Source organism: Triturus cristatus, chromosome 3_2, assembly GCF_964204655.1.
Source record: "Triturus cristatus chromosome 3_2, aTriCri1.1, whole genome shotgun sequence".
NCBI lineage: Eukaryota > Metazoa > Chordata > Amphibia > Caudata > Salamandridae > Triturus > Triturus cristatus.
In genome coordinates, this window is record NC_140584.1 from 218172185 (window position 1) to 218187217 (window position 15033).

General features: G+C 40.8%; 1 protein-coding gene across 3 annotated transcripts in view; it reads left to right on the plus strand.

Moving 5' to 3' along the window:
• LOC146857046 (histamine N-methyltransferase-like) overlaps positions 1-15033 on the plus strand; it is a 383299-nt gene that overhangs the window by 140825 nt on the left and 227441 nt on the right. For all 3 annotated transcript variants that reach the window (XM_085647543.1, XM_085647544.1, XM_085647542.1), the window contains one exon: positions 5323-5550. In XM_085647543.1, coding sequence (XP_085503669.1) covers positions 5402-5550 — 149 coding nt within the window. In that variant the 5' untranslated portion in view covers positions 5323-5401. The remainder of the gene's footprint in view (positions 1-5322; positions 5551-15033) is intronic.

Below are 15033 nucleotides of genomic sequence, written 5' to 3' on the forward strand. Positions count from 1 at the left end.
ATCTACTACCCCACTTGCCCTTTGTAAAAAAATATCCTATGCACCAGATACATCCTAACATCTGGATCTTTAAATAGGAAACATATACACTGTTTTCACATTAATTCATTTCCGGTCAAGGTCCCTGGAGTATAGTCCAGATCCGGAGTTTACCTGGAACACTAGAAGGTGAAAAACTCTTTAATCAAATCACTCAAGGCTATAATGGCATTTGATCTTGATCAGATAAGAACTATAAAGATAAAATAATAAAACCCAAAGATTCTGCATTGTAAATGATTTTTTAAGATGCAGCATTGGAACGATGTTTAATTTTTAAAACATAAGTGCTGGTGGCCAACAGTTTTTTTGAGATGCCACTGCCCACTTCTAGCAATGCCACTTCCTCCACTAGTACTCACCAATTGTACCACTGGTGTATGTCAAAGTAGTGTTGCAAAGGGGCCTATCTTTATCAAAAGGGATTTGGGGGTTTCCCCCAGGAAAAGTGTAAAACAAACTAGGAAAATGTGCCACAATTAGGTACACAATTAGAGCGCGTGGATCACTCAATTCTTTTGCACTGGAATCACTGTACCTGCTGCACTAGTGATAGCCAAGCCTCTTCGTTTGTATGTTAAGGATTCCTGAAGTGCAATAGTGCAATTGCAAGTGTTATTAGATGAGACTCACAGGAGCGTGTTATAGCATGTTCAGGTAAATGCTTAGCCATAGCAGAACTGTGGCATAACAGAAAGATGTAAGCAGACATAATGTGACTTTCGCAGATCTCTCAAGTAGAAGATGTTGCCATGTCATATTTGTAGCTTCACATAGTTTGTATTCTATTACCCCAGGAGCAGCCAGTGCAGGTAAGAGCATTGGGGCTGGTTGGGGGGGTTTCGACAGACGACCACGAGGGAAAATTAAATAAATAATGAATTTTTCCTCGTCGACATCTGTCGAAATCCCTCACTCCACCCGGCCCCACCGCACTTACCTTCATGGGCCGTGGCTGCTCTTACCCCTTTGTCTATCTTCCTTGTCCAAGCTCTACCCACGTGGAGTGGCCCCAACCGCAGACAGATACCCGTTATGTTCAGTCTGCCTCCTTCAGGACATTGATACCTTGTTGCAGTGAGTAGCTAGTATTTAAGTTAAAAAGTAGTGGTTTAATTGTATGTGAAATGCTCTGAAAACTCACATGTAAATCTGCTACACTTGAGCAGGCAGCAGGAATGAGTTGCTGTGGCAGGGATTGTTTTCCCTACTCAGGTGATCTAGCTTGGGCGGGGAGATGAATAACGTCCCTGCAGTGTCTTATTGTATCTCTGCTATTAAGTATTCCTTGTTTCTTCTGGCACTTGAATAGGAGTGTGCATGCAGGAGGGTTGAGTGCACTGTGTTGATTTTAGCACTGATTCTTGATTCACAAGATGTGAACCAGGTAGGTAACATATGAAAAGAGTAACAACTGCAGCAGCGAGGTTGGTAGCCTGGTGTTAACACCATGGAAGAGAAGATGTGTGTAGGGTAGGGGTCACCAACCTTTTCTTTAGTAAGAGCTACTTCTGAACACTGACAATTATTGTGAGCTACTGAAGGCTAAGCAACTTGATTATTGTTACCAGACACCCCCTCGTCCAGCTTCATTGACCTTAAGCCTAATGTCCAATAAGCTAGATACTATGGTTTGAACAAAATACTTTGCCTACGGTCACTGTGACAGGGCTTCAATGTGTGTCAGCGCGAGCGGAGTCCTTGGGGATGTATGAACATGTGTGCGTATAATTAGGATACATGTATGTTGAGGGTGACTGAGAGCCTGTGTTGTATGTACTTATGAGACAGGACATACCTTTTGCCATATTTGTCACCGTTACATGTATAAAACAAACATTCAAGCATTTTTTAAATGGGAGACATTTATAGTGCAGAAAAATGTTCAGCAAAACTGTTCATAATATAGATCATTTTTTGGAAATTTAAATGTCTCCTGCTTAAAATAATGGCTGTATTTTTCAGTTATAAATATGCAGGGTCTACCAGTTACTGGCAGCAAGATGCCTGCTTTGTATAAAGGTGACACTTTGAAATGGAAGAACATTAAACTGAAGAGCTAACTTTATGTTTACATGGATTGCATAATACTGATTATTTAAAGATTCCCCATTTCCAAGTGTCACATTTACAAACAGCTGGCATCTTGCTTGCAGTGACCTATTGACATGGTGCCATATTTATAACAGAAAAACAGCCATTTGTTCGATGGGAGGAATTTAAAGTGAATAAATATGCTTCATAAAACATTAAGGTGTATTTGGCTTAATTGAAAGTGTAGAAAATATTTAGAGTTAGTAGTTCATAGAAATATTTTTCTCCACTTTAAATTTCTTCCATTTCAAACAAACACTTTGAAATGGAAGAAAATTCAAATGAAGAGTTAACTTATTCATTAACGTAACTTTTAATTTAGATTTTCTCTCATTTAAAAGCATTCAGAAACATACTGTTGATCTCACATTCCAATATTGAGTTGACAAGGACTTTTATTTAAGAGTTAACTCCCTCAGTACTTCAGTTCTTCACTTCTGTGCTCCAGCCTCGGTCCTGAATGTGACTGAGCACTGCTCATTATCAGGTCCTGCTATCTGCAGACTGATGATAATAATGTAAAATAACACAGCCTGCACTTAACTTTAAAAGGAAAATGTATGCTGTGCTTATTTAAAAATGAACTCAAGGTTCTGAGCTACTCTGAGAGCTACTGTTAGCTCGCAATCGACTGGTTGGTGAAACGTAGGTAGAGGAATGTCACAATGTCCCCAGTGACCCTGAGAAGTATGAGAAGTGGGACATTATATCTACATCTACAGCTGCTTTTCAGGTCATGATTTCCAGTGCTGTGTCAGCAGACCTGAATAACCTGTGACAACGAGGTCATTATTTTCCCCTGAAACATATGACAACCAGCACCCTGTGCAAAGAGGGAAATATATACAAGGAGCACAATTACTCCTTATACAAGTAAAGGCAGTCTTACAATTTCAAGTTACTTCACAATACGATAGATGAACTTCCATTTCATAATGTCATCCAAAACCTTTGTGTTGCAGGAATTGAAAGATATGGACAAATTGAACCTCAGTTCTATAAAGTTTAGCCTGTTAATCCTCTATGGCTTCAAGCAAAACTGTTTTCACAGACTCTGCAGGAAACAAGTTGGAGAGATCGCAAAATATTTCCTGTAAAGCACCTAATTTTGCAATGAGGACTGGAATATATGTGGCATGTGCTGCCCAATTGTTTTTTAATAATTTCCAGTCTTTATTCAACAGTCTGAAAGCCTACCTCCATTTTGGGCCACATGGAATGGTTGACCTACTTCTTGTCACCTATAATCATTCTGATCCTTTGCTCCATCTGTTGGTGCATTATAGCAAGTGGAGGAATTCTTTTGATGAAACTTTGGAATCTAGATATTGATGAAGAGCTCTAGCATATCATTTACTTTGGGCCAAATGTTTTTGGACCTAAATCCAATGAATGTTTTAAAAAATCAGCTAAGGAGGATGATTATTCAAACTTGTTCAGCCACATGTTCGAAACAATCCTTTTGTCTAGAGATGCTGAAGCTAAGAAATCCTGGTGGATGTCTCCCCTTTCGAGGCAGGGCTGGGATATTGCACATGCTAAAACATTGTATCTCCACTCTCCATCCCACCCAGAAACAGCCCTCAACAGCATGACTATCACTGCCCTAAGGTGGGAGGAAGTATAAATGCTTTCTTAAGAAAATGGAAAGAAACGATACAAACTAAAAGGCTATTGTCCATTATCCAAGATGGCTATCTTATAAAATGCAAGGAACTTGCCCTGAACCACTGCTCTCTCCAAGCAGAAATCAAGAAGAACTCTCTTCTTTAAGATATAAAATACCTACTACACACATATGCAATAATTCCTGTCCCTCATTCTCAGAGACATTTTGGAACTTATTCTATCCTATTTCTGGCACCAAACGTGGATGGGAGGGTGCATCCATTCTATAAGTACAGACAATATACAGTTAGGTCCTCTATACTCTGTTCAAGATGGTGATTTTACAATCTGTGATACCTTGATGGTGCCCTGTGATTGTCATCAGCTAAAACATCTACTACCTCAAATTGTGGCTTATTGATCTCCGGAAACAAAAAGCTATGAAAATATAGTTCTGAAAGGAATCTCAATAGCTACAGTGGTGGCTGGATCAAAAAAGTCTACCAAAAGCAGTTCTGTAGACTTTCCCAAAGTATCATATTGAATAAAGATGCAAGTTATTAGGGATGGGGGGCAACATTGGGCAGATTAGAATTGCATGGCAGTTGGTCTCAATCAGAAAATCTGCAATCATCAAATTGGAATGAGTTTTTAATGATTCTAAAATCTCTAATGTGTTTTTCTCTTAAAGTGGTAGGAAATCTGTGATTGCACGGACAGACAATCAGGTAGCTCACAGGTATGTAGTTTTTCAGGGGGATATGAAAAACAAGCCCTTAGTGCAAAAAGTCACAGTGATATTGAAAGCTGCTTTTGATCCTTATTGACTGTGGTTCTTAGCTGTCATGCTAATGGCAGTAGTGCCTCGTTTTTGCCTTCTCCTATCCCCATCTTCTCTCAGAGGTAGGATAAAATGCCAAGAATTAAGTTGCAAAATAAAAGTGTGCAAAACATTATTGAATGTGTTTATATTCTTAGTGCCTGCAAAAAATAAGACCTACATTATATCCTCAAATATTTAGAACTAGTATGAAGAAGATGGACAATGGAGTAATGACCCTATTACTTGCTTGAACTGTATTACTTTAAGCCCTTAAATTCTCCTATTTTGCTTGGTATTTGAAGGTCAGCCATGGAAAGGAGGAGAAAGAATGTGGGTACGGGTCCATTAAACAGTGTCTGCCTTGGGGGTAAAGGCCACCCCATGAGGTTAGGACTGTGATGAAAAAGACTAGGACTCAGGGCAATAAATATTACTGGTATGTAGCAGCACCATTACTCTACGAGAGCACAATTGAATTTAACACTGAATTCATGTCACACCAACAAACATTACTACATCAAATGTTTACTTGAGCCTTTGTGGTTTCCTATATAAAGGAAACAAGAAATCAAGTAGCCCTTGTTTACAAATATCACACCAATAAGGAACATGCCATAGCATTATTTTTCTTGCATCAGGTAGCTAAATATTTGCCTTATGAAACAGAGAGAATAAAATGTGAGAAACTCTAAAAATATAAGTGGCTTGAACAAAATATACAAGCTGTGTTCTAAAAGGTATTTTAATCTTCATTTCAGAGAAGAGAATTACCAGGCAAGGTGAGAAGAAAAGAACGAGGCAACTCTCATAAAGTTGAACTTTTCATTAATTTGTCAGATGGCAACCACCATGGCAAGTTCACTGCGAAGCTTATTATCAGATGAAGTCTGTTATGCTGAATCATACCAAGTGTTCCATGACAAATCAACTGCACATGAGTGCATGCAGGAATTTATTTCAAAGGAGTTGCCAAACATAATTTCAGGGTAAGTTATTCTGTCTATTCATTATATATTGCTGCCACTGGGAAGTTATAGTTAGGAAAGCATTTCCATGGGAAATGCCTTTTGCATTTTGTTAATAACTTTAGTGCCATTTGAAGAATTTGCACAAAACTTTCTAAAACATCTTGATCCAGTTTTTGTGTGGAAAGTTTCATGGTGATCCATCAAGCAGGGGCAGAGAAAAAAAGGTGGCCTCAAAATGCAAAATCCTCATGCATTTTCCATAGACTTCCTTAGCAAGCACTAACACAAAAACTGCTGAACTGAATTACACCAAATTTTGGAGGCTGCTTGACATTGGCTCAAAGATTGCGCTTTATCTGATTTTTTGTAAATCTGCTAAGTTGTTTTTGAGAAATTTAAGGTTACAAAACATGTGTATATCTTGAAAGTTGGATTTTCTGGGCTCTCGCAAAAGTCCAGCAGGAGTGCAAATTCAAAAATCGAACCATATGATTGAACGAGAGGCCTTGTTTTCCCATCAGGAATCTTGAGATGTTCCTGTGAGTTCCACAGGACTGAGACCTCTCATTGACTGGCTGTAAGAGGTTTTTAAATGAAATGGCTACCTCTGCACTTGAGCACAAAGCTTCAGGAAAGATTGACACAGAGAAGAAGGAGAAATATTTGAAGCACAAGCAGTGTGAGATACCTAATTTTGCGCAGAACTGTGGGGCCATATTAATGTTGACCAGCTGAAAGTGACCGAGAACAGATTTGTGAGTACTCCTATCATACCTTTTAGAGTAGACCTAAACTTAAAATTGATAAGAGTCCTAATTAAACTAAAACCATTACTGTTCTGCAAACGGATCTGAGTTGCTCCATATCTAAAACAGTATAGGGATTGCCTGAATGATATCTTAAACTCACTGACAGCGTTGAAATCACCTTGGCTCTAGTTTGTCAAGATATTCCTTGAAGATTTGGAGCTAAGTGAACTGTGGTTGGACATGGGAAGTATCAATCTGTCTTCAAGTAAGCTCATGAATTTGCTCCACTGGTGATTTGAATGGGGAAAATTGCACTGCTGTCCCGATTTAGGGAGATTAACCCTGCAGTTCTTGCAATTCAAACCCGCTCCCAGTTTTGAAGTTTTTTCTATCACATTAATCTCCCTTTGTAAGGTAATTTTTTGTTCAGTTTAGATTGGGTACATTGCCACTTGCCAAGACAAATGGAAGCGCTACCCCCATGGGCAAGCCAATTGCAGGGCATGTGGTGTTGCTCCCAAAACTGAGGCCCATTGTCTTTTATTTTGCAAGAAGTATAAAAGACAGAAGAAATTCTGGGTCCTACACCTTTTTAGGCAACTGGGAGATAGATAATACAAAATGGCCCTGATGATCTGCAATTTGAATACCAGCCTCTGCGTCCTAATCGCTGATGCAAAATTCTTGAAAGCAGTTTGGCCTCTAAGAAGGTGAAAATCAACACATGAAATCAAAGTGTTCTGCCAAATATCCTGGTGGGCCTTATTTGAGTATCTTTGTCTGATATGCTCGAGCCTACTATTTCTAACCCAGTACTGTATTAGAAATTTGGCTCTGTTTTTTACTAAGCATGCACTTTATCTCGATAATCATTGCATGAAACATTGCAATAGGATCCTGGCCCCAATTCGGATCTAGTAAAGTGGGGAATGCTGGGGTTCAGAATGCTGTAGTGCAGTATGGATGCCTAACATATGCCCCCCCATTTTGAGGCCAATCAAATATCTAATAACCCCAGGTAGTTGGTGCAAAGCACCTTGCCTTATAATGTTTCCTGCATAATAGTTTGTGCATAATGGGTGACCATTTTTTAATGGCTTTTTTTACATGTTTTAATTATGCTGTTAACAGAAACATTTGAGGGGATTTCATAATGGGCCTCCCAAATCTGTATATGATAAAGTGTGGAATACCCCTCTGAGGGAACTCTGGGATTAGATTGTTGGAGCCCACTAGGGAAATGGTTAAGTTCACGTTTAGAATTAGGTTTGAACGTTTTGGAATAACATGGCAGACCAGGATAGGCTGTTATCTGAGATGCGATGGCACCTGTGTGATCAACCATTTTTATCTTTTATTCTAGCCATGATGCTTGTATGTATATTCATCTTTATTGAAATGAATTGCACTTTTTAGATATATTGTATTTGTATGTGACTTTCGAGGACTTCGGCCAAAATAAAGTACTTTTTTTTACTTTGACTTTAAAATGGCTGCCATGACAGTTTATTAGAAAATATTGCTGATGTTGTGTGGATGAAGTGAAAAAGGCATATACCCAGTTAGGAAAAAGGCATCTTGTCCCTATGGTAATTGAGAGGCGGTCTGTAAGGCATAATCACTGTGATGAAAAAAAGTGGAACTCCTTTTAAAAAAATGTTGCAATCCTGCGGGACACTCGGGGGATCGCAAACATTTATGGGGGGTAGATAACATCTCTTTCCACTGTACTATGGACATCTGTTGCCCTAGGGAGGAGTCTTACTATGGAGGTAGTTCATCATTACCCCTACAATGCATATTTCTCACACTGCAGAATAGTCTGAGCAGAGAGGCCTGTCCTTTTCCGTACTTTACTATGGATGCTTGCCTTCCTGTGAAGGGATGCTAGTGGAGATTCTAGTCCCTCCCCACACCCTACTACGTATACCCATCACCCTGAAGCTACCCATCAATGGACAGGTCAGTCCCTCTCCATAACATACTATGCACACCCTTCATTCAAGAGAGAGGTCACAGCAGAGAGTGTAGTCCTTCCCCACACCCTACTACATCTACCCATCACCCTGAAGTTAGCCATCAATGGAGAGATCAGTCCCTTTTCATACCCTACTTTGCACACCCGTCATCCAAGAAAGATATCACAGCGGAGAGGCCGTTTCCTCCCCAGATCGTACTATAAATGCCTTTCACCCTGGGCACATGTCTCAGTGGAGAGGGCACTCATTTGTCACAACCTATCATGCACACTTTCAACCAGGGGCAAGGTTTCAGGGGGGAGAGGGTAGTTTCAACCCATAGCCTAGTACAGACATCTGTTAACCTGGTGAGAGGTCTCAGCAGGAAGGCCACTGCCTTCCCATATTGTACTACGCAAGCCCATAACCTTGGGTATAGGTCTTAGAGGATTAAATATTTTGCTGATAATTTTGTAGTTGCTATTGTATGAATTGATATTTTTGACAATATACGTTTATTTAAAAGCAACAATATTTTTGTTTTCAAAATATGTAAAAATTGATATTTCTAACTACAATATGTGTGTTCTTGATGTTTGTGTTTTTTATAGTTAAGTATACAGTGGCAATATTTTTGTTGATATTAAATTCTGGATATTTTTGTGTTTTGATATTTTATGGATCAATATTATGTAAGTTATCCACTCAGTGAGCCTAAATCAAGCTTTTGAGCTCTTTGTAACCGTAAACGGACCCGTTTGCACGGAGACCGTGTCACTCACCCTAAAAATCAATGTGAAGCACCATCAGTCCAACTCTTCACACTGCAGCATTGACCGCTCACAGGAGAACGCCAATGCAAAACTCCAGCTTGCCCATCCATAATGCCCAGCCTGCTCTTGGTACCATTCCAACTAGGGGTGGGCGGAATTTGCGTAGTAGCGCTACTCAAAGCTCTGCGAAATAGTAAAAAATCTCCATGAGCATGCAAAAGTTCCGTGAACATGCGGAATTGCTTGTTCCGCCCGTTCGCGATGCTTTTTTCTTGTTCGCAAATGCTATTTGCGTGCTCGGGGAGAAATATCTCGCGAACATACATTTTGAAAGTGCGAACAAGCTAAAAATTCCACGAAGTCGCGGATCGCAGAACTTTTTACAATTCGCGTTCTTCGCGGAATGCCATAATTACCCAAATTCCGCAAATTACGCAAGCAGAACGGAATTTACCACCCAGGCCTATTTCCAACAGCCTCCTGCGACAATCTCCTTGCTCCTGGCAGCCCTCTCCAACACAAACAGGACTCTTGGCACAAAATCTGAGAAGGTAAACCTTCAATGGGACTAACCTGGGACTGTATCCAATCTGCGGTCCATCGCGGTTGGCCTGAACTTTTGAATTTTACCTGGTTTAGTGCTACCAGATTGGCGCTTTGTGCTTTTTGCCACTATATTCACTTTATACTTTAAAAATTTATATTTTTTTCATTGGATTTATGTTGTGTTGGATTTGTTTTATTTATTCAATTCAGCTCTACTCTTTTAACCTGGTGTGGGATACTTTTTCTGTGGCATTTTCACTGTGTTGCTGTTTGAGGTTTTTGCACAAATTCTTTACACATTACCTCTAAGTTGAATTGACACTTTATTCGGTAAGAAAATTACATACCATAAAAGTGTTTACACATAAAAAATACATTAGTAATTTGTACACATGTCATTTTTACAGGATTGATTTGTTTGGCCTCAACAAGTGGAAATAAGTGCAAAATGGCAAGAGCGAATTAAAAAGGATAATGTAACATTAATTTAAAAATGGTAAGATAATTTAAGAAAATTAGGGCAATGAATGACAGAGCAAAAACAAACCCCCCGGTGGCAGTTTTAGGATGCATAGGGGGGCTAATCCCAATTCATCGTAGGGTATGTTTAAGTGGTTCGCAGAGAGCGTCTGTCAGTGTGTTATTTAAACAGAGATCTCCGTTTAGAGGTTAGCTCTATGTCGTACACAGAATTTTAAAAACATTGCCATATTTTTTGCCAGTGAATCTGTTTCTAACAGTTGGAGGGCCATAAAAGCTGGCCGGCACTGAATTAGGCCCAAATGTTTCAGGAAGGGGATCAAGTATAGCTTTCTTGGCTCAACATAAAATTTGCAAAACATTACCACATGAATGGTTGTTTGGGGGGAAAGATCATCACAAAGGCACGGCATCAGTTGGGTACTCCAGTCGTTTTGCCCAGGGAAAGTAATTAGACGATGGAATATATTCAGTCGCATTCTGGTGAGTAAAAATTTCTCATAATTACTCAGGTTGGAATTCAGATATGGCTCAATTTGATCTGTTATCTGTATTGAGAAGAACAGTTGGGCAGAGTTTTTATTTAATTCAAGAGCCAGGCGCAGATCAGTTAAATGGGTTAACCAAATGTCTCGCAGCCTTTTTCTGGGGATTAATGTGTTATTTTGGGGGTTTAAAAAGAGATGCTCAAGTTCTAGGTCCATTAAAAACTTTTTGACGTAAGCAAGCCAAGTGATTGATGATCCGTGCGCCAAGTTCTTGCAATCATTAATGAGTTCCTGGGTAAGTTTTAGTTCTGGTGTCGTCCAGATACGATGCCATAGAAGAATAGGCTGCATGCGTATCACGTCCATAATGTATGGAAGGCCCAGTTCACTGTGAATGTTAAAGGTTGAGGTGGACGATGGGACTCCCAGCAGGAATTTCAAAAAGGAATTTTCTGTCTTTTGAAGTGAAGTGACGTGTGCATTTCCCCAAATCCCGGCCCCGTAGATAGCTGTGCTAAGGCATTTAGGGCCTCATGTAGGTAGCATACCAGTTACCACTTCTAAAATACCGAACGATACCGAATCGGTATTTTAGAAGTGGTAACTGGTATGTAGGTAATGAGTCGGTATTTTTTACCGAATCGTTACTAGTCGGTAATTACCGAATCGGTATTTACCGATTCGGTAATGAGGCATACCTTCCCATTGATGGGAAGGTATGCCTCATTACCGAATCGGTAAATACCGATTCGGTAATGGGGGGAACACATACAAGGGTGGCAGGGTGTCACATTGACACCCTGTTGCACCCCTGATTCGGCCATGTGTGCACATGTGGCACACATACATGCCCTAAGGGCATGTATGTATGCCACATTGCACACTGCTACGCGCGTAAAAATGCATTTACACATACATTCATTATTTACCACCAACTATAAGTTGGTGGTAAATACCGACTCATAAACACACACACACACTCCCCCTACATCTCGATTTTGCTTTCGGAATTTACCGAATCGGTAAAATTACCGATTCGGAAAAGTTACCGATTCGGTAACATTACCGATTCGGTATTATTACCGAATCGGTAATTTTACCGATTCGGTAAATTCCGAAAGCAAAATATGTCCCCCTACATACCAATGGCCAAAATACCGGTCGGTAACGGTATAATTACCGAAAATCGGCCGTTACCGACCGGTATTTGGCTACCTACATGAGGCCCTAAGAGTTATAAATATCTAACATTTCCTTTGATGCTCTTTTACCCAGCCTCCGAGCAAACGCTTTCAGGGCCGTTGTTGCTTTTAAAAACTGCAAATTTCTGCTCTCTATTGCACTTTTCCAGGTAGATTTATTATCTATCACGACTCCTAAGTAGGGATAGGTGGTAGTGTCCTCTATTTTGGTGTCGTGTAGATAGATGTTTTTCTTGTTACGTAGGTGTTTCCCTGATGCCATCACAAAAGTTTTTTTAGTGTTAATGTTTAGATTCAGTTGTTTCATAAAATCCGTATATCTGATCAGGGCCCGTTGTAACTCAAGGGGGGTGCGGGCGAGTATGACTGCGTCGTCCGCATATAAGAGTGCGGGGATTGGGCGTTGTTTAATGTGTGGCTGGTCCTGGCTGCCTTTTAGCAAGGCTGCTTCTAGTCCATTAGTGTAAATGTTGAAAAGAAAGGGAGCCAGGACACAGCCTTGCCTTACTCCCCGTTCAATTGCAAAGGATGATGTTAGCTGCCCCCCGATGCCATATCTTACTCTAGTAGTGGTATTCGAGTAGATTTCCCTTATGTAGTTCACCAGGTTGAGGTCAATGCCCAGTTGCATCATTACGGTCCAGAGCTTGGTGTGATCTACGCAGTCAAAGGCTGCGGATAGGTCAACGTATGCCATGTAAAGACTGCCACCCTTTACATGGACATACTTCCCTCTCAAGAGTGTAAGGTTGAGGACCTGCTCTATAGTGCCTCTACCTTCCCTAAACCCGAACTGAAGGTCGGATAGGGTATTGTTTGATTCGGCCCAATTTTGTAAACGTGCTAAGAGGATTCTACCTACTACTTTGCCGAAAGAATCCAATAATGAAATTGGTCTATAGCACGTGGGGTTGTTCCTGTTTCCCTTTTTAAATATGGGCACTAAGATCGAATCAGACCAGGAGGTTGGTAGTCCTACATAACCCAATGCGTCTAGGACGTTTAGTAGCAGGGGGGCCCAGAGGTCGATGTTTGATTTGTATAGGTCCATGGGGACCGCGTCGGGACCCGGGGTCTTTCCTGATCTGCTAGCATTCAGGGCTTGCTCAACCTCTGCAAGCTCGAAGTTCATGTTTGGAGGGATGGTTCGGGGTGTGGATGCTTAATGATTGTGTGTTTGGAGCCCGTCCGATTTTGAGAAAATTTTTGAAAAATGGGTGACCCACTCTTGTTCTGAGATGGTAGTCTCAAGTGTGCCACTTGCTTTCAGTCCTGACAGAAAAGAAGAATTTACAATCTCCCAGAATGTTACCGAGTCTTTATTTTGGCAGCTGCTATGTAAAGCGGTCCAGTGTTCTTCTTTAAGTTCTCTTTTCCTGGAAGCTACTGCCTTATTATAATTTTGTCTGGCTGTTAAAATTTCGGAAATATTTCTTGGGGATTTTTTAAGGGCAATCTTGAGGGTTTTGTGGGCTCTGGAGCATACTGAGTTAAACCACCTGAACTTGGGTTTATCCTGAGGTGTTTTCTGTGCCCGTGGTTGGACTGTCAGGGCATTCTTGACCTGTAATGTTATTAGGTCGTAGTTAGCCACAATCTCTTCGGGGTTGGTTGTCTCCGTTAAACAGGCTTCAAAAGCAGGGCGGGCTGCGTTAATTATAGTTTCAAGGATGGCGGTGGGGTTGATTTTTGACCATTTCAGTGCATAACCATTTGGACGAGGCATAGAGATGGATTCTGCACGGAGTAGTGTTTTTGGGTTTCTTTTTGGGGCAGTGGTTTGGATTGTGACTGTCAGTGGAAAGTGATCACTGAATGCACTATCATGGGTATGGACGTCAGTAATCAAGTTGGGGAGGATGTTCCCTACTAAGATGAAGTCGATGCAAGAGGATAGGCCTCTGCCGTTGAAAGTTGGGGCAAAAGGAGTTATAGGAGTGGTGAATTCATTTGCAAAGGCCAGTTGTAAATGGATCATGTTCTCATTCAAGACAGACCCGTTTTGAGAATGTGAGAAATGGGTAATATTGTTTTGTGTGTGGTCCAGGTAGCCACAGTTACCGTTTGGGGCGTTCTTGCATAGTGCTGAGTTAAAGTCTCCCCCCCAGATTATTATTGGTTCCCTGCCTTTAGTAGAGGTTAATTGTTTTTGTAAGGAGACACGGATTTCTTTTATGACCCCTGCGAATCTATCTTCCGGGAGATTGTTATAGAAATTAACAATTAAGATAGGTGGCATTCTACTTATAGTGATGCGTATAATCTGGTATTGTGGTTCGGCTTTAAGGGTATGGGCCTCCAAGGTTGGTACTAAGTTTGTGACATATATTGTTAATCCACCCTTTGCTCTACCAGATGTAGAGGGGAGTTCTGAGCTGAAAAAAGTCTTGTAGCCATTTATATGTAAAGGGGTTATTGACCAAGTCTCCTGAAGAGCGATAATTTCAGATTCTTTAATGAATTTTATCCATTCTTCGTTTTGGGTCTTTGAGCGAAGGCCTGATATATTCCAAAAAGTTATTTTTAAGGGTGAGTTTGTTTTCTTGCGTTTAGGGTTTGTTCTGCGAATGTTTTGATTATGTGCAATAGGATCCATATTGGTACTGGTGTCACCCTCCCTGTGAGGTGTAACTGTCAGGGGGGAAATAATTTCGGGACTGTTGATCTGTTCAGCGTTGGGTATGATCCCTTGTTGATTTGTGAATGTTGAATGAGTTGAGGAGGGGAAAAACTGTTGTTTCCTTAGGTGTGGCTCGGATTGGACAGTTGGTAGAGAAAGAAAGGGGATGGTAGTCGGAATTTCAGGATTGCTCATTGATGTTAACTGTCAGTCTACCTCTTCTAATGTATTGAGCTGTTCAAATCGGTTTTGGGTGAGGATGCACCCATTCCCGTTGTGAGCATTTATTTGCTCGCTGTGATAGAAATAGTCAAGTGACACCATATTGATATGGTTGATTTCATGTATTATTGTCCTATTGATTCTAAGTAAGGAGCGGACTAAGCCTGGTGATCTGAAATTTACGACTATGCAGTCTCCAGGGCTTTTTTTGGTAGAGTCACCGATCCAGCCCACTCTCCTCACCATCAAGATCTGATTTGTGTGTCTTGGGTGGAAGTAGGTGTTTTTAGTGAGCCAGTGGGTGACCTTGTTCCTTAACGAGGCCCATGATTCAGTGGATTCTTTTTGTAGAAAAGGGACGTTTGTCAGGACCAAAACGTATGGCCGGGCAGCTGGTGGTAAGTGTAAATGATCGTTGTTAGGGATAGTAGTACGGTCTGCCCTATTGTTTTGGCTTAGAGCT